We start from the raw sequence: 27,998 nt of genomic DNA, 5'->3' as shown, positions 1-27,998 counted from the left end.
AGGAAAAGGAAAGAAAAGGTATCAGCCAACCAACAAGCATTTAAATGTGCTTGGCATGCAGGAGACACAAGAACAAAGAGTTTATAGTCCAACTGGGAATATGAAAACAACAAACAAAAACATTTGAATAGACAAATGCTATAAAATTCAAGCACTAAGGAGCACAGCTCAAGCTAGAAATACTAACAGAATAAGAAGGCATGGATCAAAGAGCCTTCCCTGAGCCAGGTAAGATGAAGACGACTGACTCAGTAGAAGTGTAACGCAATTATCGGCCTGTGAATTGTCCACAAAACACCCTTCATTGTTCCATCACACAGTACCATGCAGAGTGTGAAGGAGAAGTCAGGAAAAATGTGGATGGTACATTCCAGAGCCAGATATAATTTCTGGATTACTTCCCCATTATCAAGAGCAGATAATTGGGAGTTGATTATAGCAAGATAGTAAAATGGTTCCTTTAACAGCAGCACCTGCTCTACAGCAATCTTATGTTTTCTCTTTCTGTGAAATTATGGAACATATAAATGACTGAGAATGCTTTTGAAACTGAACTCATGCTCCTCACTATTTTCTATTTTATTCATGAATGGGTTCATCTATAGGGCTTTTTAAAAAACCTCAAGCAGAGAATAAAACACTCAAGCAAAAAGCTCATTTTAGGAAAATGAGCAAATATAGAGTAAGGCATTCCCCAAACCAGATACCAGGAAGCTAGGAACAGAGGCCTTACCTGGCAGGAGGAAGCCTCTGCTGGGGTTGGCATTCAGCCACTGCTTACAGTAAGACTCTTCATCAGGCTTGTTGATGAATTCAAAATGACAGGGTACTTGTCCATTATGAATTGTAAAGGATTCTACTTTCAATTGCATGTACTTCACATTCTGAAAACAGAACTGGGAAGAAGCCCGGGGCCAGTGAAAACCAGTGCCCTTTCCTCAGCAACCTGCCAAGCCACCCCAACTGGGCAGTCCTTACCATGGAAAGAAAATGAAGGACCATCTCTTTTAAATGTTTCAGCTTTAAGTATCTACCTGGGAGGCCACAGTTCCCACTAAAGACTAGTTATCTGTGTTTAACCCAAAATCCAAAAATTCCATTTGTTTTTGTATGTCTACTTCCTGAAGAAGTCAAAGTTTATATCTTCTATACCCAAAAACCATTTACAAAATACCCTTCACAAATTCCACTTCTAAACATGAAGATCAAGCCCATCCTTCCAAGTAGCTGGACATCTAAGGCATTAAAAATGCCATCTGCGGCTGCCACAGTGGCTCAGGCCCATAATCCTAGCACTTTTGGAGGCCAAGATGGACAGATCACTTGAGCTCAGGAGTTCAAGACCAGCCTGGCCAACATGGCAAAACCCCATCTCTACTAAAAATACAAAAATTAGCCAGGCATGGTAGCACAGCCTGTAATCCCAGCTACTGGGAGGCGGAGACAGGAGAATTGCTTGAACCTAGGAGGCGGAGGTTGCAGTGAGCTGAGATCGTGCCATTGCACTCCAGCCTGGGTGACAGAGTAAGACTCTGTTTAAAACAAACAAACCAAACAAAAAACGCCTTCACCTTACACCCCAATTTGACTTTGTACAATGTCAAGTGTGAGTGATCTTCCATGTGGCTCTTCCATGAAAAACCTTCAGACCGTATTCAACTTCCTATATTACCTATTCCTTTTCTATACTGTCTTCTCTCCCATTAACTCTTGGGTATCCAAACTCAATTTAATCTCAAAGCAAAGCATCAGTAAGAAGAAAAATCCATTGCAAGAATACACAATAGTTATTCTAAAATCAAAACACATTTTGAACCATATTCTGGTTTAGAAGAGCAGGACATGATGACCTAAGCCAACAACCTCTCTCTTCTCAGCTAACACCATCAGCCTCACTTTATCTAGAAGCAGTCTATCAAGAAAGACCACAGTCCAATAGTGCTATAGGTGCCTCCTAGAACTCTGAGCTCCAATAGATGAGGAGATTTAAGCTCTAGGAATAGAAGAGCCCAACACTAATTGTTTTTTTTTTCTGAGACAGAGTCTGTCGCCCAGGCTAGAGTGCAGTGGCGCGATCTTGGCTCACTGCAAGCTCCACCTCCCAGGTTCACGTCATTCTCCTGTCTCAGCCTCCCGAGTAGTTGGGACTACAGGCGCCCACCACCACGCCCAGCTAATTTTTTGTATTTTTAGTAGAGACGGGGTTTCACCATGTTAGCCAGGATGGTCTTGATCTCCTGACCTCATGACCTGCCTACCTCAGCCTCCCAAAGTGCTGGGATTACAGGCGTGAGCCACTGCACCTGGCCTGAGCCCAATGCTAATATTCTTAACATATCCTTCCTACCTCTCGCTTGGACAGGGACACAGAAGGAATGTTGGCATTTTCCATCTTATCCAGGGAGCGAACAATTTCCTCCAGAGTCTTCCGGTAAAGCTCGTCATTTATGACCCTCACCTGAAAGGCAAACATCAGAGACTGAGTACCTTGGCTTCTGCCCATTTCCTCTTTCTCAGTATAGACGGCATTCACAGCACTGGGAAACAGCAGTTGACAGCAACACAGAAAACAAAGGCTTTAGATTTAATTAATTAATGAACTCCATTAACAATTGACTTAGAAGGATCTGCCAGAGGCAAAGCTTGTGGTACAGGCATCTGCTTCCTGATTACCAGGAAAAATACATGGAAGTGAAAGCATGGTTAGCAGTTAGTTCTGCCAGGTCTTAGGCCCAGGGCAGAAAAATGCTTGCCCAGTACCTAGCTCTATTTTGCTTGCTGCCACCGACAGGCCAGCAGTGAGAACCTTTAAGGCTTTGATTTAAAGCAGTGTTTCTCAAGCTTTTTTTTTTCTTTTTTTTTTGCAACAAGGTCTTGCTGTCACCCAGGCTGGAGTACAGTACAGTGATCTTGGCTCACTGCAACCTCCGCCTTCTGGGTTCAAGTGATGCTCCTACCTCAGCCCCCCAAGCAGCTGGGACCACAGACACAAGCCATCATGCCCAGCTAATTTTTTTACTTTTTGTAGAGATGAGGGGTTTTGCCATGTTGCCCAGGCTGGTCTTGAACTCCTGAGCTCAAGCAATCCACCCACCTCAGCCTCCCAAAGTGCTGGGATTACAGGTGTGAGGCATTGTAATGATAATAAAGAGCCACCGCAAATAGATAATAAATAAATGAGAAGGCTCATGCCTGTAATCCCAGCACTTGGGGTAGCCAAGGCAGAAGGATCGCCTGAGCCCAGGAGTCACTTGAGACCAGTCTGGGCAAGATAGCAAGATGCTGTCTCTTAAAAAAAAAAAAAAAAAAGGGCCCAGTGGCTCACGCCGGTAATCCCAGCACTTTGGGACGCCGAGGCGGGCAGATCACGAGGTCACGAGATCAAGACCATCCTGGCTAACACGGTGAAACCCCGTCTCTACTAAAAATACAAAAAAAAAAAAAAAATTAGCCAGGCGTGGTGGCGGGCGCCTGTAGTCCCAGCTACTCGGGAGGCTGAGGCAGGAGAATGGCGTGAACCTGGGAGGCGGAGCTTGCAGTGAGCCGAGATGGCGCCACTGCAGTCCAGCCTGGGTGACAAAGCAAGACTCCATCTCAAAAAAATAAAAAACAAATTAGCCAGGTAAGGTGACACACACATACAGGCATGCCTATAATCCTACCTACTGAGGAGGCTGATGTATGTGGGAGGATTGCTTAAGCCCAGCAGATTGAGGCTGTGCCACTGCATCACTGCACTCCAGCCTGGGTGACAGAACAAAACAGTGTCTTTAAAAAAAAAAAAAAAAAAGAAAAGGCTGGGAGCGGTGGCTCATGCCTGTAATCACAGCACTTTGGGAGGCCGAGTCAGGTGGATCACGAGGTCAGGAGATCGAACCCCATCCCTACTAAAAATACAAAAAAATAGCCAGACGTGGTGCAATGTGCCTGTAATCCCAGCTACTTGGGAGGCTGAGGCAGGAGAATCGCTTGAACCTGGGAGGCGGGGGTTGCAGCGAGCCGAAATCGCGCCACTGCACTCCAGCCTGGGTGACAGAGCGAGACTCCATCTCAACAGAAAAAACAAAAAGGAAAGGAAGAAAAAGATGCCGATCTCATAGGTAATCAGGGAAATGTAATCTAACATAATAAAATATCTGCTTATTGGGTTGGCAAAAATTTTGAAGATTGATAAAACCCAATATTGACAAGGGTATGGGAAAATAAACTTATACATGGTTGGTAGAAGTATAAAGTGGTAAAACTGTTGTGAGGATAATTTAGCAAGATCTAATAAATTTAAAATACATTTTTTATTTGAACCGCTAATTTCATCTCTAATAATTTCATTCTATAGAATACACTGATACACAAACATACATGTGAAGGGTGGTCACAACAGCACTGTGTATAATAGCAAAACTTTGGAAATAACTTTATGATCATCAATACATACATTATGGCTCATCAATACTATGGAATACTTTGAAACCTTTAAAAATAATGAGAAGGAAGCTCTACTTTTACTGTCCTGGAAAGATCTCCTGAGACATATTCAGTCGGGGAAAAAAAGATGTCCTCAGAGCAAAATGTATAATATGATCTCTTTTACAAAAAAGGAAAAATATCCTCAATGTTGTATACACAATACTGACACACCCATTTATAAATGCATAGAGAAAGGTCTGCAAAGAGACAGTTCAAAAATGCAAAAGGGAACTTCCATGTATGAGGAAAAATGCAGAGGCATACTAAAACAATTATTAAACAAGTTGTTAATAATTGTTTTAAATTGTCCTAAAAGGGGCTTCCTCCCTCTCAAAAGGAGAGGAAGAAACCAGAAAGACAAGAAATGGTCTTAGTTGTGAAAGCCAATTCCCTCCAGAATGATTACAACAGGTACCAGCTGCCACCTACCCCGATGTCAAACACTGAGCTGACAGGCTTGTGGTCACTGGTCTTCAGGGCCATGTGGCTCTGGTAACTCAGCTGAGTGATGTTCTTCCCTTTCCAGAGGATCCGGTCACACCAGGCAGGAGCACGGCACTTCTCACTGAAATGCAAAGTCCACACTGGAAGTACTCACAGAAACAGCAGTGCCCGCTGCCTGGCGAGTGCCCTGGCTCAGGTGGGGAGTGATGAATCAGGGCCTTCATGTCCATGTGGCTAAGTCATCTGAGGCAGCAAGAGCAATTCGGGCCCACCAAGGGATAACATGTATCCTGTGGGTATCATCCAAAACAACTATGAAAGCTCAAAGCCAAAACAGAGTTCAGACTGATTCTCTGATCTTTATCCTCCTATGAGAATCAGGAGAGAATTAAAAAATCAATCTGACAGTAAGCATTCTACAGTCTTTATTTTTTATTTTTATTTATTCATTTATTTATTTATTTATTTATTTTTATAGAGATGGAGTCTTGCTCTGTCACCCAGGCTGGAGTGCAGTGGTGTGGTCTCGGCTCACTGCAACCTCCGCCTCCCAGGTTCAAGCAATTCTCCTACCTCAGCCTCCCGAATAGCTGGGACTATAGATGTGCACCACCATGGCTGGCTAATTTTTTGTATTTTAGTAGAGGTGGGGTTTCACCATGTTGCCCAGGCTGGTCTTGAACTCCTGAGCTCAGGCAATCTGCCCGCCTCGGCCTCCCAAAGTGCTGGGATTACAGGCGTGAGCCACCGCACCCAGCCTATGGTCTTTAAAAGCTCCTGGTTAAGGCCAGGCACGGTGGCTCACGCCTGTAATCCCAGCACTTTGGGAGGCCAAGGCAGGGGGATCATGCGGTCAGGAGTCATGAGGTCAAGAGATTGAGACCATCCTGGCCAACATGGTGAAACCCTGTCTCTACTAAAAATACAAAAATTAGCTGGGCGTGGTGGTGTGTGCCTGTAGTCCCAGCTACTCGGAAGGCTGAGGCAGGAGAATTGCTTGAACCCGGGAGGCAGAGGTTGCAGTGAGCCGAGATTGTGCCACTGCACTAAAGCCTGGCGACAGAGCGAGACTCTGTCTCAAAAAAAAAAAAAAAAGGTGCTAGTTAAGAGAACAGCCTCTGAAATCCCACTGCCTGGGTTCAAATCCTACCTGTACCCCTTGTCTGCTTGGGGGCCTCTAATTTTTCTATATGCTTCAGTTTCCAATCTCATAAAATGAGGTTAATAAATCATACCTACTTCAACAGGTTCTTGAGGATTAAATGAGAAAATAACAAGTGCATCAAATAGTACATGGCACATGGTAAGCACTAATAAAAATATTAACTACTGACTTTGGGAGGCTGAGGCAGGCGGATCACTTGAGGTCAGGAGTTCAAGACCAGCTTGGCCAACATGGTGAAACCCCGGTCTCTACAAAATTAGCCGGGCCTGGTGGCACATGCCTGTAATCCCAGCTACTTGGGAGGATGAGGCAGGAGAATCGCTTGAACTCGGGAGGCAGGGGTTGCAGTGGGCCAAGATCCAGCCATTGTACCCTAGCCTGGGTGACAGAGCAAGACTCCGTCTCAAAACAAACAAACAAACAAAAATATTAACTACTGTGTAATGTCCAAGTACCAGCTAAGTTAGTTGGAATCATCTCATCCTAGGCACAGCTAAAAAGTAAACCAGTATTAAAAATTATTATGGAACAAAGGCTAAGGCAGTCACAAAGTTAATACATGGGAAAGAAGGCTGCTTCATGAGCAGATACTGAGACAAAATGTTTGATCAGAGTGCAAAACATAGGGAAAAAGTCACAGGAAGCATATATTCTTCCTTAGGTCCAAAAGGGCAAGTACTTCCCAGAATTTCTGGGTTTCCGTTTGCTCAACCCTTTGAAGCAACCTCTGACCTACCTGGTATCCCAGTCGTCAGAGCCCGTATCATACTTGTAAGTAGGCTGGAATGTGAGCTCACCCTCTGTGAAGCCTTCAAAGACAGTCTTTGCAGCCACCTGAATTTTCAGCTATACAAAAGGATGGGAGAAAAAAAAAATCTCAGAATAAAAAGGTCAAACTTTGAATCAGTGGAGAAAAGGATATCAATCTGGAATTCAAACTCTAACCCAAAGGAAAAAGCCCCAAAAGAAAGTTATTCTGTAGGATCTTAATTAAGTTAGCTAACTCCTAGGAAGTGGACAAGCTGACCACTCCTTTGCCTATATATGGTTTTTATTTTTTATTTTTTAAGTTTTTAATGTTTGTTTATTTATTTATTTATTTATTTATTTAATTTTGAGACGGAGTCTCGCTCTGTCACCCAGGCTGGAGTGCAATGGCGCAATCTCGGCTCACCGCAACCTCCACCTCCCAGGTTAAAGCGATTCTCCTGCCGCAGTCTCCTGAGTAGCTGGGATTACAGGCACACGCCACCACGCCCGGCTAACTTTTGTATTTTTAGTAGAGACAGGGTTTCACCATGTTGGCCAGGCTGGTCTCGAACTCCTGACGTGATCCACTCGCCTCCGCCTCCCAAAGTGCTGAGATTATAGGCGTGAGCCACCGCGCCTGGCCTAATGTTTTTTATTTTTCAGTCTCACTCTGTCACCCAGGCTGGAGTGCCATGGTGCGACCATAGCTCACTACAGCCTCCATCTCCTGGGCTCAGGCAATCCTCCTGCCTCAGCCTCCCAAGTAGCTGGGACTGCAGCTGTGCACCACCACACAGCTATATTTAAAAATTTTTTAGAGACAGGGTCTCACTATGTTGCCTAGGCTGGTCTCAAACTCTTGGCCTCAAGTGATCCTGCCGCCTTGGTCTCCCAAAGTGTTGGGATTGCATGTGCAAGCCATTGTGTCTGGCTAAGGCTCTTTCATAAGAGCACAGCTACACCCAAAGGGCCTGAGTATCATCTTACTGAGATATCTTTAAGAGGATTAGGTACCACTTAACAAAACTAATAGTTTTTCTCTTCCAGGTATCAAACACTTCATCTGTGTAGCACAGTTGCTCCAAATATACACAAAGATAGAACTGTGTTGTCAAATTAGTTATGCGAACTGGGGGAAGCTCTGTGCCTTGGTTTCTCTACCTGTAAATTTTGGATTTATAATAGAATCTACCTCATAGGGTCTTTAGAAAGATTCACTGTCAACTTAAACAATGCCTGACACATTAGGAAAACAGCTAGCATCCTTCCTATGAATTTTAGGCGTGCCTTCCAGATCACACTTTCAGCAAGATCAAAACCACAGGTGCTCTTCCCTCTTCCCTGGAGCACCACACTTGGCACTACATGGACTGGTGAAGAACTGTCAGCTCTAACATTGTACACGGTCAGCTATTTAGTAGATACTACTTGCCAAATTCCTGAAAAAACTATTTAAAAAGCAATAGAAAATAGTAAAAATGTAGGTATGAATGTAAGCTGATGCTTACATATAGACCTTAAAACCATGTGGTAAGCAGATAACACACAAAATGGGTACTACTACTTCAGGAAAGACCAGAAAAGAAGGCAAGTGGAGATGGGTATCGAACTACAAGAGAAATTAGAATGCCTCAGACCAGAACACAGAGGAGATAAACAGAGAAAGACATAAGTAAGTTGAGAATCTTTTTCTTTAATTAATCTGCACTAGGGAAAAAAAGATAATAGAGGCCGGGCATGGTGGCTCATGGCTGTAATCCCAGCGCTTTGGGAGGCCGAGGTGGATGGATCACAAGGTCAGGAGTTCGAGACCAGCCTGGCCAGCACGGTGAAACCCCATCTCTACTAAAAATATAAAAAATTAGCTGGGCATACTGGCGCGCGCCTGTAGTCCCAACTACTTGGGAGGCTGAGGCAGGAGAATTGCTTGAACCCAGCAGGCAGAGGTTGCAGCAAGCTGAGGTCACGACACTGCACTCCAGCCTGGGTGCCAGAGTGAGACTCTGTCTCAAAAAAAAAAAAAAAAAAAAAAAGATAATAGAAAGATTTAGACACTAATGACAATACTAAGGTTACTAAAAGGGAGGATACAGAACAACAACAAAAAAGGACTTTAACATTCTGAACAACTTGACCACCTGAACAGGTCTACAGGTCTGAAATCTACTGAGAGAAGTAGCCAGAAGAAAGTCACAGGGAAACAGATTCTCTTGTACTGTGAAACAGCGAGTGCTCTGAGAAGGAAATGCTACATCAAGCAACGATGGAGAACAGCAGGTTACAGAACTGATTCCTACAGTAAGTGAGGAAAGCCACTTGGGAAGAGCTGTCACTCACACTGGAGAAGTCTGGTGAGGAGAAGCACAGAGGAGAAGGAGGCTCATTCTAAAAACCATTATTACATCGTCTTAAATATACCAAGTCCTTTCTTTACAGAAGCTTGGTACTCTTTTAGCCCTAACTTCAGACCTCTTGAATAAATGAATGACAAGGTGAGAGAGAGAACATGCTCTTGCTCCCAAAGGAGACAAGGTGCTTCAGGAGAGAGTCAACGGGGAGACAATTACGGAAGAGGGAAATGCAGATGAAATGAAGAAATGACTGGACAACATCAGGAACTCAGGGAAACCTCCCAAGCCAAGGAAGAAGAGGCTGCAAGTTTGGAAGCCAGGCTTTTCTGTGTCCTCACGGTGGAGGACAGCTGCTGGAAGAGGGCACAGGTGGCCATCTGTACCTGATCATATGCATACAGGGTTTGAAAGTCCTTCTCTTCGATGAGCTTTTTCACTTTTTCCACATCCAGCTCTTCTATCCTGTAGTTGAGGTCCCCCAGCCACAAGATCACACTGTGAGGACAGAGCACAAAGGTAACAGGGTTTAGGAGGATCTTTAACCTGATCTATCCAGGGTGTTTCTGACAGAAGGCCCCTGAGGCTTAGCCTCTTGGGAGGTGGGTGGGAAAATGGCTCAACTGTTCAGGAAATTTTTTTCTCTCACCATCCCATTTAATATTCTAATGTAATGCTTACTCAATTATCTTGGTCCAAGTTCATTATAAACAGCCTTGTGTTCTCCTTAACTCTTTTATTCTTGTAGGTTGGAAAGACAGCCTAATAAGATCTAAAAGATAGTAATTTACCCCATTCCTGGGCAGAGGGAAAAAAAATCAAGAATTGAGAGTCACGCCAATCATCCAGAGACCCCAAATCAGATGATGCCATGATGCCACCTCTGCCTCTGTGTATACTGCAGTCCACAAAACACACTCTCAGCCTTTGTTTCTAGAGCAGAGTTCCTCTGAAACAAAGTTCAAACTTTATAGTGAAGCCTGGATTTAACCAGCAGTATATCATTGGTTGGCTCTTTCTGTACTGCTGAGTAGAGTGTAGAAGGTGTTTTATTCCTCCTGTTGCTTTGGGAAAAAGCTAACTGAAGGCTCCCTGATGACACTGTATATCTCATTAAGTCTAATACTGCTGTATCTGAAGCCAACAACCATGTCATTAGAGAATCTGCACAGCAGTACACGCACACCAAAATTAATGCATCCACAAACTAAAAGCAGACAAACTGACACATAGGCTGCGACCTCACAAACTAGGATGCTGCAGGTTCACCAGAATGGAAGAGCTCGGCTGCAAGACACTCCCTGCTAGGCTCCCTGGAGAAGAAAAACCATCCTGTCAGCTTCCAGAACACCAAAAAGCTCCAGACAGTTACACCTCGGCAGGTAGGACAAGAGGCATAACTCTGTTTACTCCTTGGCAGATATACGGCCCCAGTGGCTTCTTCCTCTTTATAAAAGAAGTGGCATAAGCTTCGACTGTTATCATAAAGTCTAAAATTCCAAAGCTTTGGCTTTAGACAAATAGGGAGTTTTAGAGATAAATTAGATAAAGTAAAGAGAAGAAACAAAAATTAGCATAAGATGCTCTCAGAAGCTGCAACTATAGCTTTGTAAAGTTGAATTAAGAGGAAAAAAAGACCAAGTGGATGCAAACAAATGTAGTCCAACTCTCAATCATACATGCTCTGGAAAGAACAGATATATAAAATCCTAAAACATACTTCTAAAAACTGGGTTTGAGATGCTCATTCTTTGGTTGTTTTCTTCATAATGTTGGAGGTAGGCAGACCCAAATTAAAATAAATCTTTAAAAAAAAGAAATCTTAAGCAGAACTCAGACTACAATATAGCTGTCAACTGCTGTTTTGTCACATTCTCTGCTCAAAATAAACTTTTCCCTCTCCTTTCACCTCTCCTTTCTTTTTTCTTTTCTCCTCTCTTTGTCTTTCCCCTCCCCTTCCCTTTCTCTTATCTTCCTGCCTCAGCTTCCTGAGTAGCTGGGATTATAGGCACGCAGAATCACACCCAGCTAATTTTTAAATTTTTTTCAGAGACAGGTTCTTACTATGTTGCCCAGGCTAGTCTTGAACTCCTGGGCTCAAGCGATCCCCCCACCTCAGCCTCCTAAAATGCTGGGATAACAGGCATGAACTACTGCACCCAGCCTCACTTTCTTCTTATTTCTGGCTGCTATACTATAGCAGCCAGGGATTCTCACACATGTTGATAAAATTAAATACTGAAAAAACAAATGGCCGGGCGTGGTGGCTCATGCCTGTAATCCCAGCACTTTGGGAGGCCGAGGCGGGCGGATCACGAGGTCAGGAGTTCGAGACCAGCCTGGCCAATATGGTGAAACCCCACTCTCTACTCAAAATACAAAAATTAGCCAGGCCTGGTGGCACACACCTGTAGTCTCAGCTACTTGGGAGGCTGAGGCAGGAGAATCACTTGAACTGGGAGGTGGGGGTTGCAATGAGGCGAGATTGCGCCACTGCACTCCAGCCTGGGAGACAGAGTGAGACTCTGTCTCAAAAATAAATATATAAATAAATAAACCTTATACTTTCCCAAGGACACATGATGCTTGAGAAAGACTCTAGAGTGTGCTTGCTTCGGCAACACGTATACTAAAACTGAAATGATACAGAAAGATTAGCATAGTCCCTGAGCAAGGATGACATGCAAATAAAAATTTAAAAATAAAATAAGAATGCCGGGCACGGTGGCTCACGCCTGTAATCCCAGCACTCTGGGAGGCCGAGGTGGGCAGATCACGAGGTCAGGAGATTGAGACCATCCTGGCTAACACGGTGAAACCCTGTCTCTACTAAAAAATACAAAAAATTAGCCGGGCGTGGTGGCGGGCGTCTGTAGTCCCAGCTACTCGGGAGGCTGAGGCAGGAGAATGGTGTGAACCTGGGAGGTGGAGCTTGTAGTGAGCCTAGATCGCACCACTGTACTCCCGCCTAGGTGACAGAGCAAGACTCCGTCTCAAAAAAAACAAACAAAAAATAAGAAAAGAGAAAGACTCTAGAGATCTGCCAGATGGCAAGTTAGGAAACTAAATATTTTCAAGAGATATAATCCATGTATAACCAAGAGGTGGCAGCTGCCACCACTGCAGCAATAGGAAACCACCACCAGGCATCTCCCCATGAAAAGACAGAGCCCACAACTCTACGTACTCATGGTAAACCGCATGGGGTGGAAGCCCAGACTCACTCGTGGTTGCTGATGGTGAGAGGGGGAAGGCTTGGGTCAGGCTGACAAAACTGCATTCGAGAACAAATGTCCTTATAGTCCTGGTTCCTCCTCTCATACTCTTCAATGTGGGCTGCCAAGTGAGAATTCACAATGCAGATGCTGGTGTTGTGGAACTGGAACCTGATCGCCACGCCTCCCTTGTTGCCCTATGGAAAGGATCCCCAAAGAAATCCAATTCAAACTTAATTATGTCAGTCATTTAAACCTACGAACTTTCTGGCTGGGCACGGTGGCTCACACCTGTAATCCCAGCACTTTGGGAGACCGAGGCGGGTGGATCATGAGGTCAGGAGTTCAAGATCAGCCTGGCCAAGATTATGAAACCCCGTCTCTACTAAAAATACAAAAATTAGCCGGGTGTGGTGGCAGACGCCTGTCATCCCAGCTACTCTGGAGGCTGAAGCAGAGAATTGGTTGAACCCGGGAGGCAGAGGTTGCAGTGAGCTGAGATCACGCCACTGCACTCCAGCCTGGGCGACAGAGTGAGACTCCATCTCAAAAACAAACAAACAAACAAAAACTCTACAGACTTTCAAAATGTTTTGTCTTAATCTTTATAATAATCCTGTGGGATTATCTATATTGTACAGATTAAAAAAAAAAAAAGAAGGTAGAATGACTAGCCAGTCAATGGCAAAGCTGAATCCACAACCTAACTCTCTTGAACTCCTGGCCTCAAGTGATCCACCCACCTCAGCCTCCCAAAGTGCTGGGATTACAGGTGTGAGCCACCGCGCCCAGCCCCAAAACCTAGCTCCCTTAATCCAGTATTCTTTTCACTAAATCACAGGCAAACCATAGGTACCCTTTGAAAACACAAAGCTGTAGCTCTCAAAGAAGAACTTAAAAACAGAACTTTAATGGCCTCAATAAGAAGAGGAAATTGCAAACCTACTATCAGCATTCTTTGTTTTTCTGAATGACCCAGCATAATTTCTGCAACATACTTCATGGGTGAAATGGGAGGATCAACTGGAGGCTCCAGTGTTGGTGAATATGAGGACAGGCGCTAATTGGTTAAATCAGCAGGTAGTTCACTAAAACACAGTTTCTAAATAGTTTGCTCAACTGAGCCCTGCTTGAGGGTATGATTCATCTTGGAATATTGGCACCTTCAAACTGGGACACATGTAGTCACTGTGTCATCAGAAGTGGTCAATACCTCAGGAGCTAAGGTCCTCAATGTGCCAAACATACCAACCAAGGACTCACCATCCTCCCCATGATTCCTGTCCCCACAGTCTCAGCTTCCACTTCTGAGATATAAGCTGCATGCTCCTGTCTGACATATAACAGCAGCATAATCCCAACCAGTCGGATAAGCTTCACCTGGAAAAGAGAGACGCGGCATTAAACAGAAATTGCAAACGGGAATAAATACCCCAAAGGAAACATGGTCTGGAAGCTGGCTGAGAGTATTAATGTGTCTCCTTCTCCACACTACAACACAGGTAATCATCTGTTCAATTCACCAAGAATGCTATGTGCTAACCTATGAGTGCCCAGACCCTGCATCTTTCCCACCTGGAGGCACCCCTTCTGGAAGATCTGGAAATGAAAATTGCAGGATAATTAATACTGGCTTAAGATAAAGGTCATGGAAAAGGTGAAAAATGATCTTGGAATTTCCCTGCATGGCAACATAAAATTAAGAGGTCCCTGACTCCTCTCTTACCTTTGCATATTTGGCATCTAGATGAAGACCCTCTGACACAGCTTTGAACCACTCTTCCTCCTTTGGGGTATCGTGAAAGAAAAAAGCTTCCTTACTCAGATCAAGTTCCTGGAACCTATTTTGAGAAGCAACCAGTTAGACAGTAAAGAAAAGTAATGTGCAAATGACACATTCTCAGATTGGTTTAGGTGCATAAGCCCTAGCTTTCTAGCTAAACTTCAGGACCCTCAGGAGGAAAAAATAAACACTTAGAGCCAAGGAACTAAATGCCAAGGAACTTTCCAGGTGCTGTTGCAAACAAAAACCCATTTCCTTCTCATGACCAGCCTATTAAGTAGTTCAAAGTGTCCCTATTTTTCATCTGTAACCCCTAGTTCACACAAGCACCAAGTGGCAAACTGGGATTCAAACCTTGGTCTATATAAATTATGAATTCTAGGTCTTTTCAATAATGATACAAGCTTTGCTGCCCCTCCCCACCAGTAATGCCCAGTATAGAGATGAGAAGATTAAAAAAAAAAGACTAACTGATGGGACTTTCTTCAGCTAACCTTCCTTCTCTGGCAAAAGATAGTTTTGCTTGGTAACCAAAAATGTATTGAATGTCCAAGCAATAAAGTTCAGTTCAGGATGCACTGAGTTCAGAATGCAATTCAGGATTTTCACAGAAGATTACACTAAGAATTAAATATTAGCACTTAAATGCCAAGCACTCCACTTTAATAGTGGCAGACATTTGCTTGCCATGAGGAAGAACATCAAACAGGGAAGCAGCTGTTATCAGCTGTTCATTTTTCAAATCCTTCACCTGCTGTGAAGACCCATCCTTCAACCACAGCTCTGTGTGCTTGAAGATGGAGAGGGGACTAGAAGAGAAGCACTCACCCTACACAATAGACATCTGGAGCCTGGATACCATTGCTCAGCCACAGCCGGAGGCATTCTTTGGGGGACTGCCCATTTACATTGTATGTTCCCACAAAAAACCTGTCACCAAAGAGAAATAATCAGTGACTCTGAATCACTATGGAGATAACAGGAGAAAGCATTTTATGCTGATTTATGCTGGTTTCCGTCTCTGTGGACTGGCATTTTAAGACATAAGAAATATCATTTCTAACCTAGACCAGGACTGCAGCACCAGGGGTGACTTGCAGTCTGTCATGGTATCTGTTGCTTTTGTGATAACAACTTCAAACAGTATAGGCCTACTCTGAACATTCCTACTTCCTTTAAACAGCCATTACCCAGGCATTATCTGCATAATTATTTGCCTTGTATATACTACTGAAATGAAAAAATGAAAAGTGCTTTGGTAATTACTTTTGGCAAGAAAGCAACAACAGTATTCAAAAGGCTATTTCTTCACCATAATTCACAGTTTATATCCCTAGAAACAATGTTATTTTATCTTATAGTCCCAATGCAATGATTTTGAAAGATCTAGCAGAATCCCACAACCTTTATTCATTTAGCTTTTAGTAATCCTGCCTAAAAAGATTACCAAACACCAGCTAACTTCATTTTACTAATTTCATTTTAAATAACTTTCTTCAAAGGCCCAGAATGACCAAGGGAGTATAAAACCTCGGAGGGATACATAAGAATCAGGAGGCCAGGTGTGGTGGTTCACACTTATAATCGCAACAATTTGGGAGGCCAAGGTGGGAGGATTGCCCAGGCTCAGGAGCTTGAGACCCATGTGGGCAACATAGTGTGACCCTGTCTCTACAAAAATTAAAAAATTAGCTAGGTGTGGTGGTGCACATGTGTATTACCAGCTACTCTAGCAGCTGAGGTGGGAGAGTTACTTGGGCCCAGGAGGCTGAGGCTGCAGTGAGCTGTGATTGTGCCACTGCACTCCAGCCTGGGCAACAAAGTGAGACCTTGTCTCAAAAAGATAAAACATAAAAAATAAATAAATAAAAGAATCAGGATGGCGCTCCTTCTTCTGTACCCATTTGTCTCTGCAAATATTTCTGTAACTATCTGCAAGTCGTGTCACTCCCACTATACCACACCTATCACCGTGCCCACCTAGAAAGGGCACAGAATAAATGCCTGTTAATAAAGAACGCATGGAATCACTCATTTCGAAAATGAGGGGAGAGATTCCATAGAAGAGTATGTCTCCAAATCCAGGTATAGGGGGAAGTGCTCAAATTCCAGAGAGCCAAATGATCATTCTGCTCTGAAAACATTCTAGAATCCAGTTAGCTACCTGAAGTTCTGGATATAGGTGTAATCCTCTTCTTTCTGTAGTAGATGTGATTTCACAATTGTATCTCGCAGTCCAAACTTCTGCATGGATAAAATATGAGCCTTGTCTGACACTGTGATAGTGGAGGAGCGAACCATGTCAGTAATTTCGGACCTGGATTTATTCTGTCTAGAAAAACAAAAATATTTTTTTCATATGTGGATGAGTCCCCATGGCAAAATGAATGAAAACAAAGCTAAAAGTTCCCCTATACAAGCATCTAAGTCACAGAAGACTAAAGGCGGCCAAAGTAAAATTTATTTACTAAAACAACACTATTTCTATGTGGAATTAAGTAAATTTATATTTTGTTGATTGTATAATATGTTGGTCTGGAGATTTTCCTAATAACAGAGTCCCAGAATCTCAGACCAGAGGGGCATCTTAAAGATAACCTAATTCCCTCAGTTCTAAATGAGAAAAATGAAACCCAGTGTCATTAATGCCTCACCCACATGAATGGTGGCAGAGTATAGGATTCGAACATGTAATTGACAAGCCAGGCATGGTGACTCATGCCTGTAATCCCAGCACTTTGGAAGGCCAAGGGAGGCAGATCACTTGAGGCCAGGAGTTCCAGACCAGCCTGGCCAACATGGCAAAATCCCATCTCTACCAAAAATACAAAAATGAGCTGGGTGTGGTGGCGCATGCCTATAATCCCAGCTCCTCGGGAGGCTGAGACACAAGAACCGCTTAAACCTGGGAGGCGGAGGCTGCAGTGACTGGGTGACAAAGTGAGACTCTGTCTCAAAAAAAAAAAAAAAAAAGAAAAAAACTATAAAACCCTCTAGATCCTTTGACTTGATCATTCTATTCTGTACATCTATTCCATAGGAATAATCCAAAATAAAAAGAAAGGCAATGAAAATTTATATTTTTTTATTATTTGCATTGTACTGTATTTATAGTCGTAACTAAAATACTGATACAAGTAAGTGTTTTAGCTTGACCAGACAGATTCTGGAGATATTCAGTAGGGGGCACTGGAGTACAGACTTCAGATATTTATATAATAACACACCTCGGGGCCGAGTCAGGAAAGAGTAAATAAAACAGGAAAAAAGTCAGAGTCAGGAAACACCTAAAAGAATGAAAGAGTGAAATCAAACGTTTCTAATCTACATTTTCAAGGGAGGGCTAGACTGCCAGTTTCAAATCCTAGATTGGCCACTTGCTAATTCTGGGTCCTTGGGTGAGTTATATAACTTCTCATCACCTGAGTTTCCTTAATTGTAAAACAGAAAAAAGTACTTACCTCTTAGGCTAAAATAAGATAGTCCAAATAAGAGCAGGGTGCCTGGCAGTAAGTGCAAATAAATGTCAGGTATTATTAAGAACATTTCCAGCCAGGCACGGTGGCTCACGCCTGTAATCCCAGCACTTTGGGAGGCCAAGATGGGAGGATCAGATGAGGTCACGAGTTCGAGACCAGCCTGACCAACATGGAGAAACCCCATCTCTACTAAAAATACAAAATTAGCCGGTGTGGTGGCACATGCCTGTAATCCCAGCTACTCAAGAAGGCTGAGGCAGGAGAATCACTCGAACCCAGGAGGTGGAGGTTGCGGTGAGCCAAGATCATGCCACTGAACTCCAGCCTGGGAAACGAGCGAAACCTCTGTCTCAAAAAACAAACAAACAAAAAAAAAGAACATTTCCTAGGCCAGCTAACCCTGGGACAACTTACATTATACCCAAAATGGTCTCAGTACTATGAGGAGAACCTCAGTCCTACAAGGGACAAATGAAGGGAGAGTTGTATTACCTTGGTTGCAAGCTTTCTGGTTTATCTTGACCCCTGGAGCTTTGGTCCACAGGCACTCCTTTCCCATTTGGTCTCAAACCATCAAAGTTAGAACCACCTAAAGGGAAGGGGAAGAAATTAAAATATACATACATAGGCTGGACGTGGTGGCTCATGCCTGTAATCCCAGCACTTTGGGAGGCCAAGGTAGGTGGATCACCTGAGGTCGGGAGTTCGAGACCAGCCTGACCAACATGGAGAAACCCCGTCTCTACTAAAAATACAAAATTAGCCAGGCATGGTGGTGCATGCCTGTAATCCCAATTACTCGGGAAGCTGAGGCAGGAGAATTGCTTGAACCCGGGAGGCGGCGGTTGTGGTGAGCCAAGATTGTGCCATTGCACTCCAGCCTGGGCAACAAGAGCAAAACTCCATCTCAAAAACAAACAAATAAATAAATAAATGAAACATACATATGCTTTAATATACAGACAACGGCTTCAGAAATTGTAGTCTAGGAATTATTGGTAGTCCACATATTGCTTGAAAAGGCCTATGCTGATGTCTGGGTGAAGTCCCACAGACCATACACAGAAGGAGAAAAAAGTATCTCATCCGGGTATCTTTACTGCTGAAAATGTAACTATTCCAGCTAGTCTAACTCCCTTTTCTTGGATACGGGGTAAGTTAAGGAAAGAATAAAACCATTAAATCTGAAAACCTAAGTTTTATCACCTGCTTTATTATTTACTACCTCCTGACTTTGGAAAGCCATCTAACCTCTCTCAATCTCAGTAATTTGACCTGTCCTGCCTTCTTCACAGGTTTACTGTAGGGTCAACTGAGTTGATATGTGAGTAGGCACTTTAAAAGCAATACAACATATTATAAAACATAACACAGTGACTTCCACTCCAAAGAGGAGAAAGGCAATGGTCAGAGATTAAAACTGGAAATAGTCTAAGAGCTCTAGAAAATGAGAAGTGCTTGTCATTGTTGACAAATTGCCTTGAAATAAAAAAGCCCAAGGGCCCAACCCAGAAATATTTTGGGAAAGTCGTTAAACCAAGATAAACCTGGAAAGGAAAATTAATCTGCCAATAGCTCCTCTGCTCTTTAAAAGCCAGATCTCTTGTCAACAGGGAACAACATGAAGAGGTCACAGAGAGATGTGATTTTAAAACCCAAGTTATGGGAAGGAGCTCTGGAGGAATGAAACACCACTGAAGAATTTTGCTCTGAAGACTATTACTAAACATGGATTTCTCAACCACGCATTCACATGAACCAGAAAAAACAAACTTTTGAAAAAAGAAAGCATAATCACTTGAACATGAAAATAATTACACTTTAATGCCTCCAATCAATCACCAAATGCTATAGACTGAATATTTATACCCCTGCCCAAAGTCATATGTTGAAATCCTAACCCCCAAGATAACGTACTAGGAGGTGGGGCCTTTAGGAGGTGTGAGGTGTTTAGGTCACAAGGGTGGAGCCCTCATGATTGGGATTAGTGCCCTTATAAGGGTTGAGGAGACTAGAGTTCCCCTTTTGCTACGTGAGAACACAGTGAAAAGACAGCTGCCACTAAGCCAGAAAGCAGGCCCTCACCAGACATTGAATCTGCCAGCACCTTGATCTTGGACTTCTCAGCCTCCAAAACTGTGAAAAACAAATCTCTGATCTCTGCTTTTGTTTTGTGGTGTTTTTCCTGTATGTTTTTTTTTTTTAATTATTATTTATTTATTTTTTGAGACAGGGTCTCCAGGCTGGAGTACAGCAGCCTGATCATGGTTCACTGTAGCCTTGACCTCCAGGGCTCATGTGATCCTCCCACCTCAGCCTCTCTGGTAGCTGGGATTAACAGGCACAAGCCACCATGCCCAGCTAACTTTTTGTATTTTTTTGTAGAGATGGAGTTTTGCCATGTTTCCCAGGCTGGTCTCGAACTCGGGCTCAAATGATCCTCCCACCTTAGCCTCTCAAAGTGCTGGGATTACAGGTGTGAGCCATCACACTCAGCCAAATCTCTGTTGCTTATAAACCACTCAATCTATGGTATTTTGTTATAACAGCCTATAGACTAAGGCTAAACTAAGACACCAAAGCCTTTCAATTTTGCTTCCTAAATGCCTCTCAAACCAATATATTCCTATCCCCAGTGTCACTGTGCTAGTCTAGGTTACCAACATCTCCCCTGAATGACTATAAAAGCCTCAACTAGTTTCCCTGCCTCTTTTCTCACCCCACCCTCTCCAACCCAATTTCTACACTGTGGCCAGAGGATTTTTTAAAAAAGTAAATCAGATCACATCACTTTAAATCTTTTAAAGGCTTCATACTGGATAAACCCAAATCCCTACATACAATTGCCAAGGCTCTTCCCAGTCTGGATCCTACCCACTGCTCTAGCCCCAATACTCACCACAGTCCTTCAGCCCCTACCTCCTTGATGCCATGCTTTAAGCATATTAAGGTTACTGCAGCTATACAAAGATCCCATCAGAAAGCAACTTCCCTCTTCTTCACTCTGCTTTATAAGGCTAACTCCTACCCATCCTGTGCCAGGGGTCGGTAAACTTTTTCTGTAAAGGGCCACAGAGTAAATATCCTAGGCTTTGCAGGTCATACAGTCTCTTGCAACTGTTCAACTCTGCTGTTATAGTGCAAAAGCAGCTGTGAGTGTGGCTGCATTCTAACGAAATGTTATTTATAGATGCTGAAATTTGAATATCATACAATTTTCACATATCACAAAGCATTATTCTCTTGAATCTTTTCAAACATTTAAAAATGCAAAAAATCATTCTTAGCTCATGAGCTGTATACCAAAGCAGATGGCAGGCTGGATTTGGCCTATAGGCTGCACTTCACCAACTCCTGCTATAGGCCATATCTTAGAGGTCATTTCCTCCAAGAAGACTTCTCTAACCTCTCCTAGGCTGGTCAGATGCCCTGACATTCGTGTTTCTAGGGCTCCCTGTACTCCCCATCAGTCTTGATTGCTGTGTACTGTAGGTGTTTTTTCCTCCCAGTTAGACTGTAAGCTTACTGAGGACAAGACTTTGTCTGATTTATGCATCACCGTATCCCCATCATTCAGCATACCACCCAGCACATTATAGGTAGTGCAGTCACACAATTCAATATTAAATGCGCAATGAACCTGAATCCCTATGTGCCTATATGTTTTTCTTTTCTTTTCTTTTTTTTTTTTTTTTTTTTTTTTTGAGACAGGGTCTCGCTCTGTTGCCCAGGCTGGAGTGCAGTGGCGCAAGCTTGGCTCATTGCAACCTCTGCCTCCCAGGTTCAAGCTATTCTCCTGCCTCAGCCTCCCGAGTAGCTGGGATTACAGACACGCAGCACCATACTCAGGTAATTTTTGTATTTTTGGTAGAGACGGGTTTTGCCATGTTGGCCAGGCTGGTCTCAAACTCCTGACCTCAGGTGATCCACCCACCTCAGTCTCCCAGTGCTGGGATTACGGGCATGAGCCACTATACCCGGCCCCTGTGTGCCTTATATGTTTAAATACATAACATCCAAGTTCAAGTCTGTAGCATTCTTTTGGAACGTTTGAGGTAATCTTCCCATTGTCTCCAAAATATAACAAAAATAAGAAAGGAGAACTAGAATGGGTTATGTCTAAAGTTCTACTAACCCATAGCTACTTAATAATTATTTCTGGAAATGAAATCCCCAGCTGGATTCTACTTCTCTTCCTTTACTCTCACTGAGCTATAATAAAGCTTAGAGAGCTAAGGTATTTGAGTTAGTAATGGTGTATTGGGACATCTGTTAGAATGACTGAAATTTAAAAAAAAGAAAACCAGCTGACAATTCCAATTGCTGACAAGGATGCAGAGGAGCAGTGACTCTCATCCATAGATAGTAGGCATGGAAAATCATACAGCCACTTTGGAAGACAGTTTGGCAGATTCTTAAAAAGTTAAACAGTCTTACCATATGTTCTACCCATGACACTCCTAGATATTTACTGATCTGAAAATACGCTGGGCACACCATGGCTTGTGCCTATAGTCCCAGCTATTCGGGAGGCTGAGGCAGGAGGACTGCTTGAGCCCAGGAGTTTGAGATCAGCTTGGACAATAGAGACCCCTATCTCTTAAAAAATAATAAAATAAAATAAAATAAAAATAAAAATAAAAATAAAATAAAATAAAAGTAGTGGCACATGCCCATAGTCCTAGCTACTTGGGAGGCTGGGGAGGGATGGTTACTTGAGCCCAGGAGTTCAAGGCTGCAGTGAGGTGTGATCTTGTCACTGCACTCCAGCCTGGGTGACAGAGGGAGATCCCACCTCTAAAAAATATGGCAAGAAAAATAATTTTTGTACACATAAAAACCTGCACAGAAATGTTTATAGCAGCATTATTTAAAATCACCAAAAACTGGAAGCAACCAAGATATATTTCAACAGATGAATAAACTGTGATACATCCATATAATAAAACATTAAGCAATTTAAAAAATTAGTTATCAAGCCATGAAAATACATGAATGAATCTTAAATGCATATTGCTAAGTGAAGGAAGTCCATATGAAAAGGCTATATATTATATGATTCCAATTACACAACATTCTGGATAAGACAAAACTATAGAGACGGTAAACAGATCAATGGTTGCCAGGGGTTTTGGGGGTGAGGGTGGGGTCAAATAAATGAAGAACAGGGGACTTTTTAGGACAGCAAAACTATACTCAAAGAAACCATAATGGTGGATACATGGTACTATCTATGGCTTTCAAAACCCACAGATTTTTACAACACAAAGAATGAACCTTGGCCGGGCGCGGTGGTTCACGCCTGTAATCCCAGCACTTTGGGAGGCCGAGGCGGGCGGATCACGAGGTCAGGAGATCGAGACCATCCTAACACGGTGAAACCCCGTCTCTACTAAAAATACAAAAATTTAGCCGGGCGCAGTGGCAGGCGCCTGTAGTCCCAGCTACTAGAGAGGCTGAGGCAGGAGAATGGCGTAAACCCAGGAGGCGGAGCTTGCAGTGAGCCGAGATCCCGCCACTGCACTCTGGCCTGGGCGAAAGAGTGAGACTCCGTCTCAAAAAAAAAAAAAGAATGAACCTTCATGTATACAAAATTTTAAAAAATCACTTAGGACGTCAGGAGATTCCGGAGTAAAATGCAGAAAATGACAAAAGTATCTAACCTGTATCACAAAGGTATGAAACCACCTCATTGAAGGCAGTAGGGGAAAAAGTGTTTACCTAAGTAACTTTAGAAACGAGTGGAATCTATACAACTAAAGGCGCCAGGAGCAGTGGCTCAAGTCTGTAATCCCAGCGCTCTGGAAGGCCGAGGCAGGCAGATCACCTGAGGTCGGGAGGTCGAGACTAGCCTGACCAACATGGAGAAACCCCATCTCTACTAAAAATACAAAATTAGCCAGGTATGGTGGCGCATGCCTGTAATCCCAGCTACTCGGGAGGCTGAGGCAAGAGAATTGCTTGAACCCGGGAAACGGAGGTTGCAGTGAGCCGAGATCGCGCCATTGCACTCCAGCCTGGGCAACAAGAGTGAAACTCTGTCAAAAAAAAAAAAAAGACTAAAGGCAAGTGGAACTGTACAGAAGCATTGTACTCTAGTTGATAATGGTGTTTCCATGGGGGTCCTGATTAACAATTCTGAGGCCAGACGCAGTGGCTCACACCTGTAATCCCAACACCACTTTGGGAGGCCAAGGCGGGCAAATCACCTGAGCTCGGGAGTTCGAGACCAGCCTGACCAACATGGAGAAACCCCGCCTCTATTTAAAATACAAAATAGCCAGCCGTGGTAGCACATGCCTGTAATCCCAGCTACTCGGGAAGCTGAGGCAATAGAATCGCTTGTACCTGGGAGGCAGAGGTTGCGGTGAGCCGAGATCGCACCATTGCACTCCAGCCTGGGCAACAAGAGCGAAACTCCACCTCAAAATAATAATAATAATAATTTTCTCAAGGTACGTCTAGGCCAAAAGGAATCCCTAACAGTTCTACTTAAGTAGTTAGGGCCAAATAAGTATTTAAGTCCTAACAACTTAGTAGCAATTTGAAAAAATAATGCACATAAAAAGAGTTCCATTTCATCTTTTCTTTTTGAGATGGAGTCTGGCTCTGTCGCCCAGGCTGAAGTGCAGTGGCGCCATCTCGGCTCACTGTAAGCTCCGCCTCCCGGGTTCACGCCATTCTCCTGCCTCAGCCTCCCAAGCAGCTGGGACTACAGGAGCCCGCCACCACGCCCGGCTATTTTTTTGTATTTTTAGTAGAGACGGGGTTTCACCGTGTTAGCCGGGATGGTCTCGATCTCCTGACTTCATGATCCGCCCGCCTCGGCCTCCCAGAGTGCTAGGATTACAGGCGTGAGCCACCGCGCCCGGCCGAACTACTTTCAACTGGAAGTTTGTCTGGTGTTCCCACATATCTCCATGTTTACCTTGAATTTTTTTTTTTTTTTTTTTGAGGCAGAGTCTCACTCACTCTGTCACCCAGGCTAGAGTATAGTGGGGTAATCTCAGCTCATTGCAACCTCTGCCACCTGGGTTCAAGCAATTCTCATGCCTCAGCCTCTCGCGTAGCTGGGACTACAGGTAGATGCCACTACACCCAGCTAATTTTTGTTTTCGGTTTTTGTTTTTGTTTTTTTTTTGAGACAGAGTCTCTCTCTTGTCACCCAGGATGGGATACAATGGCGCAATCTCAACTCACTGCAACCTCTGCCTCCCAGGTTCAAGTGATTCTCCTGCCTCAGCCTCCTGAGTAGCTGGGATTACAGGCACGCACCACCACACACAGCTAATTTTTGTATTTTTAGTAGAGATGGGATTTCACAATGTTGGTCAGGCTGGTCTCGAACTCCTGACTTTGTGATCCACCCGCCTCGGCCTCCCAAAGTGCTGGGATTACAGGCTTGAGCCACCACACCCTACCTGATATTAAATCTTATATTTATTCATTATTATTGGATGCCATTTCCACTAAATTGTGAGCTCTGCGAGGCAGGGACTTGGTCTTCTTTCTTCTGCTTCGTTGCCCAGTGCACAGCAGGCACTCAATGTATTAAGTACAGCAAAGTATCAGGAAATGTCAGCTGACGTCCAGCTCTACCACTATCTTCCTGTGTGACATGAGAAGCCACTTCTGCTCTTTGGGTCTCAGTTTCTTCATCTATAAAGTGGGGATTTTAAATATCAAAATTTCAGGGGCCTTTACCCTATGGAAAGGCACGTGCATTTTTCAAACTAAGGAGTTATGAGGAAGTGCTCTGCTTCTGCATGTCAGTGGTTTCTAACCACTCTCTCAGGATGTTTCTTTAGGTACTTTCTAACAGACTGAAAGGTCATCTCCTAAGGACCAACAGTTTGTCTCTGTGGATTCAGCTCACAGCCAGGGGTGCATAGCGTACTGATGGGAAAATGGCCCTGCATCTTGTCGATGTTTTCTCACAGGGGGTCTCTCAGGACAGTCCAGCAAGGACTAGAACATCTTCACTCATTACACTACATATGGAAACTTTAAGGCATGATGTGGGGGATTTCCAGCCACAGGGCGGTCTTCTCGGAATCTCCTCTCTAGAACCTGGCACAGAAGCTGGCTGTCAGAGCAGCTCTTGACCAGATTTGCCATTACACAGCCCCACAGTTCCCCCCTCTGGCCACAGCTTCCTGTCCTTTCTCCTCTCCTGCTTCCCTACTCCCACTCTGCTCTTTTTCCAACCTCAGACCTCCAATCTTTTTGTCACCCAATCTAATAGGTGACAATAGATATTCTTCCTTTTTTCCCCATCTTCGGTCACCAAGTCTTATGAATCCTCTATTCAATTTTTTTTTTTTTTTTTGAGACAGTCTTACTCTGTTGCCCAGGTTGGAGTGTGGTGGCGTGATCTCAGTGTGTCCTGAGTTGAAGCGATTCTCCTGCCTCGGCCTCTCAAGAAAGCTGGGATCACAGGCATGCACCACCACGCCCAGCTAATTTTTGTATTTTTAGTAGAAACGGGGTTTCACCATGTTGGCCATGGTGCTCTCAAACTCCTGACCACAAGTGATCCACCCACCTTGGCCTCCCAAAGTGCTAGGATTACAGGTGTGAGCCACCTCACCCAGCCTCTCTTAAATATTTTTATATCTGACTGTCTTCTCTATCCCTACTGTCATGCCTTAGTTTAGGCCCTTAATGTTTCTGGAAAGCCCACTTAATGATTTTCCTACCTCCATTTTCACCTCCTCCAATCCCATTCTGCCAACACCTAGAAGAAAACACAAATCTGGGTGGGCACAGTGGCTCATGCCTGTAATCCCAAGGCTTTGAAAAGCTGAGGCAGGAGGATTGCTTGAGTCCAGGAATCCAAGACAACATGGTAAAACCCTATTTCTACAAAAAAAATTTTTTTTTTTTGAGATGTTGTTTCACTCTTGTTAACCAGGCTGGAGTACAATGGCACAATCTCGGCTCACTGCAACCTCCACCTCCCGGGTTTAAACTATTCTCCTGCCTCAGCCTCCCGAGTATCTGGGATTACAGGCATGTGCCACCACACCCAGCTAATTTTTGTATTTTTAGTAGAGACGAGATTTCTCCATGTTGGTCAGGCTGGTCTCAAACTCCCGACCTCAGGTGATCGACCCACCTCAGCCTCCCAAAATATATTTTTTTAATTAACTGGGCATGGTAGTGCAAACCTGTAGTCCCAGCTACTCAGGAGGTGAAGGGGGAGGACAGCTTGAGCCAGGGAGCTCGAGGCTGCAGTGAGCCATGATTGTATCACTGCATTCCACCCTGGGCACTACAGTGAGACCCTGTCTCAAAAAAAAAAAAAAAAAGAAAAGAAAAGAAAAGAGGACAGGTCACTACTGTGGGTAAAATCCCTCAATAACTTAAATCATTTTATCAGAGGCATTTGAACCAGAGCAACTCCATCTTGAATAAGAGCTAGGTAAAATAAGGCTAAGACCTGCTGGGCTGCATTCCCAGACAGTTAGGCATTCTAAGTCACAGGATGAGATATGAGGGTCGGCACAAGGCACAGGTCATAAAGACCCCACTGATAAAACAGGCTGCAGTAAAGACGCCTGCTAAAACCCACCAAACCAAGATGGCCACGAGAATGACCTAGGTCATCTTCATTGCTACACTCTCACCAGCACCATGACAGTTTACAAATGCCATGGCAATGTCAGGAACTTACCCTATATGGTCTAAAAAGGGGAGGCTTGAATAATCTACCCCTCGTTTAGCATACAATCAAGAAATAAAATAAAAATGGGGCCGGGCGCGGTGGCTCATGCCTGTAATCCCAGCACTTTGAGAGGCCGAGGCGGGTGGATCACGAGGTCAGGAGATCAAGACCATTCTAGCTAACACAGTGAAACCCCATCTCTACTAAAAAATACAAAAAATTAGCCGGGCATGGTGGCGGGCGCCTGTAGTCCCAGCTACTTGGGAGGCTGAGGCAGGAGAATGGCATGAACCCAGGAGGCGGAGCTTGCAGTGAGCTGAGATCGCGCCACTGCACTACAGCCTGGGCAACAGAGCGAGACTCCGTCTCCCAAAAAAAAAAAAAAAAAAAAAATTAGCTGGGCATGGCAGTGCATGCCTGTAATCCCAGCTACTTGGGAGGCTGAAGCAGAAGAATTGCTTGAACCTGGGAGGCGGAGGTTGCAGTGATCCAAAATCATGGCATTATACTCGACGGAGCAAGATTCTGTCCAAAAAAAGAAAAAGGCTTAAATAAAATATTTTTTGTCAGAAAAGTAAAAAGTATAATGCCTTTTAGTTCACATGACTTAAGTAATCTTTGGGAAATAAGAACAGTTTTACATGCAAGGTGTGTAAAGAAAGTGAAATGTGTTTTTCATA

The 27,998-nt window shown here is 43.8% G+C and overlaps 1 protein-coding gene, 1 long non-coding RNA gene and 1 other non-coding gene across 10 annotated transcripts in view; 2 read left to right on the top strand and 1 right to left on the bottom strand.

Moving 5' to 3' along the window:
- The window catches only part of INPP5B (inositol polyphosphate-5-phosphatase B), an 82,357-nt gene that overhangs the window by 11,904 nt on the left and 42,455 nt on the right, over window positions 1-27,998 (bottom strand). For all 5 annotated transcript variants that reach the window (XM_024235693.3, XM_024235694.3, XM_024235695.3 and 2 more), the window contains 11 exons: window positions 18,144-18,240; window positions 16,337-16,504; window positions 15,001-15,102; window positions 14,116-14,230; window positions 13,653-13,769; window positions 12,399-12,586; window positions 9,561-9,672; window positions 6,813-6,922; window positions 4,897-5,032; window positions 2,348-2,458; window positions 734-896 (listed from right to left, as the gene is read on the bottom strand). In XM_024235693.3, the coding sequence (XP_024091461.2) occupies window positions 734-896; window positions 2,348-2,458; window positions 4,897-5,032; window positions 6,813-6,922; window positions 9,561-9,672; window positions 12,399-12,586; window positions 13,653-13,769; window positions 14,116-14,230; window positions 15,001-15,102; window positions 16,337-16,504; window positions 18,144-18,240 (1,419 nt within the window). The remainder of the gene's footprint in view (window positions 1-733; window positions 897-2,347; window positions 2,459-4,896; window positions 5,033-6,812; window positions 6,923-9,560; window positions 9,673-12,398; window positions 12,587-13,652; window positions 13,770-14,115; window positions 14,231-15,000; window positions 15,103-16,336; window positions 16,505-18,143; window positions 18,241-27,998) is intronic.
- The window catches only part of LOC129059253 (uncharacterized), a 49,940-nt gene that overhangs the window by 7,435 nt on the left and 14,507 nt on the right, over window positions 1-27,998 (top strand). The window contains exons 2-3 of one of the 4 annotated variants that reach the window (XR_008525025.1): window positions 8,973-9,693; window positions 9,923-10,556. The exons of the other annotated variants lie outside the window; for them this stretch is intronic. This is a non-coding gene — a long non-coding RNA (uncharacterized LOC129059253). The remainder of the gene's footprint in view (window positions 1-8,972; window positions 9,694-9,922; window positions 10,557-27,998) is intronic. 4 annotated transcript variants of the gene reach the window in all.
- On the top strand, window positions 11,780-11,882 carry LOC112131050 (U6 spliceosomal RNA). The gene has a single exon (XR_002913207.1). It is a non-coding gene; the product is annotated as a U6 spliceosomal RNA (small nuclear RNA).

This window comes from Pongo abelii, chromosome 1, assembly GCF_028885655.2.
Source record: "Pongo abelii isolate AG06213 chromosome 1, NHGRI_mPonAbe1-v2.0_pri, whole genome shotgun sequence".
NCBI classification, from domain to species: domain Eukaryota; kingdom Metazoa; phylum Chordata; class Mammalia; order Primates; family Hominidae; genus Pongo; species Pongo abelii.
The sequence above is the reverse complement of the archived record's forward strand: the minus strand, read 5'-3'. Positions and strand labels throughout refer to the sequence as shown.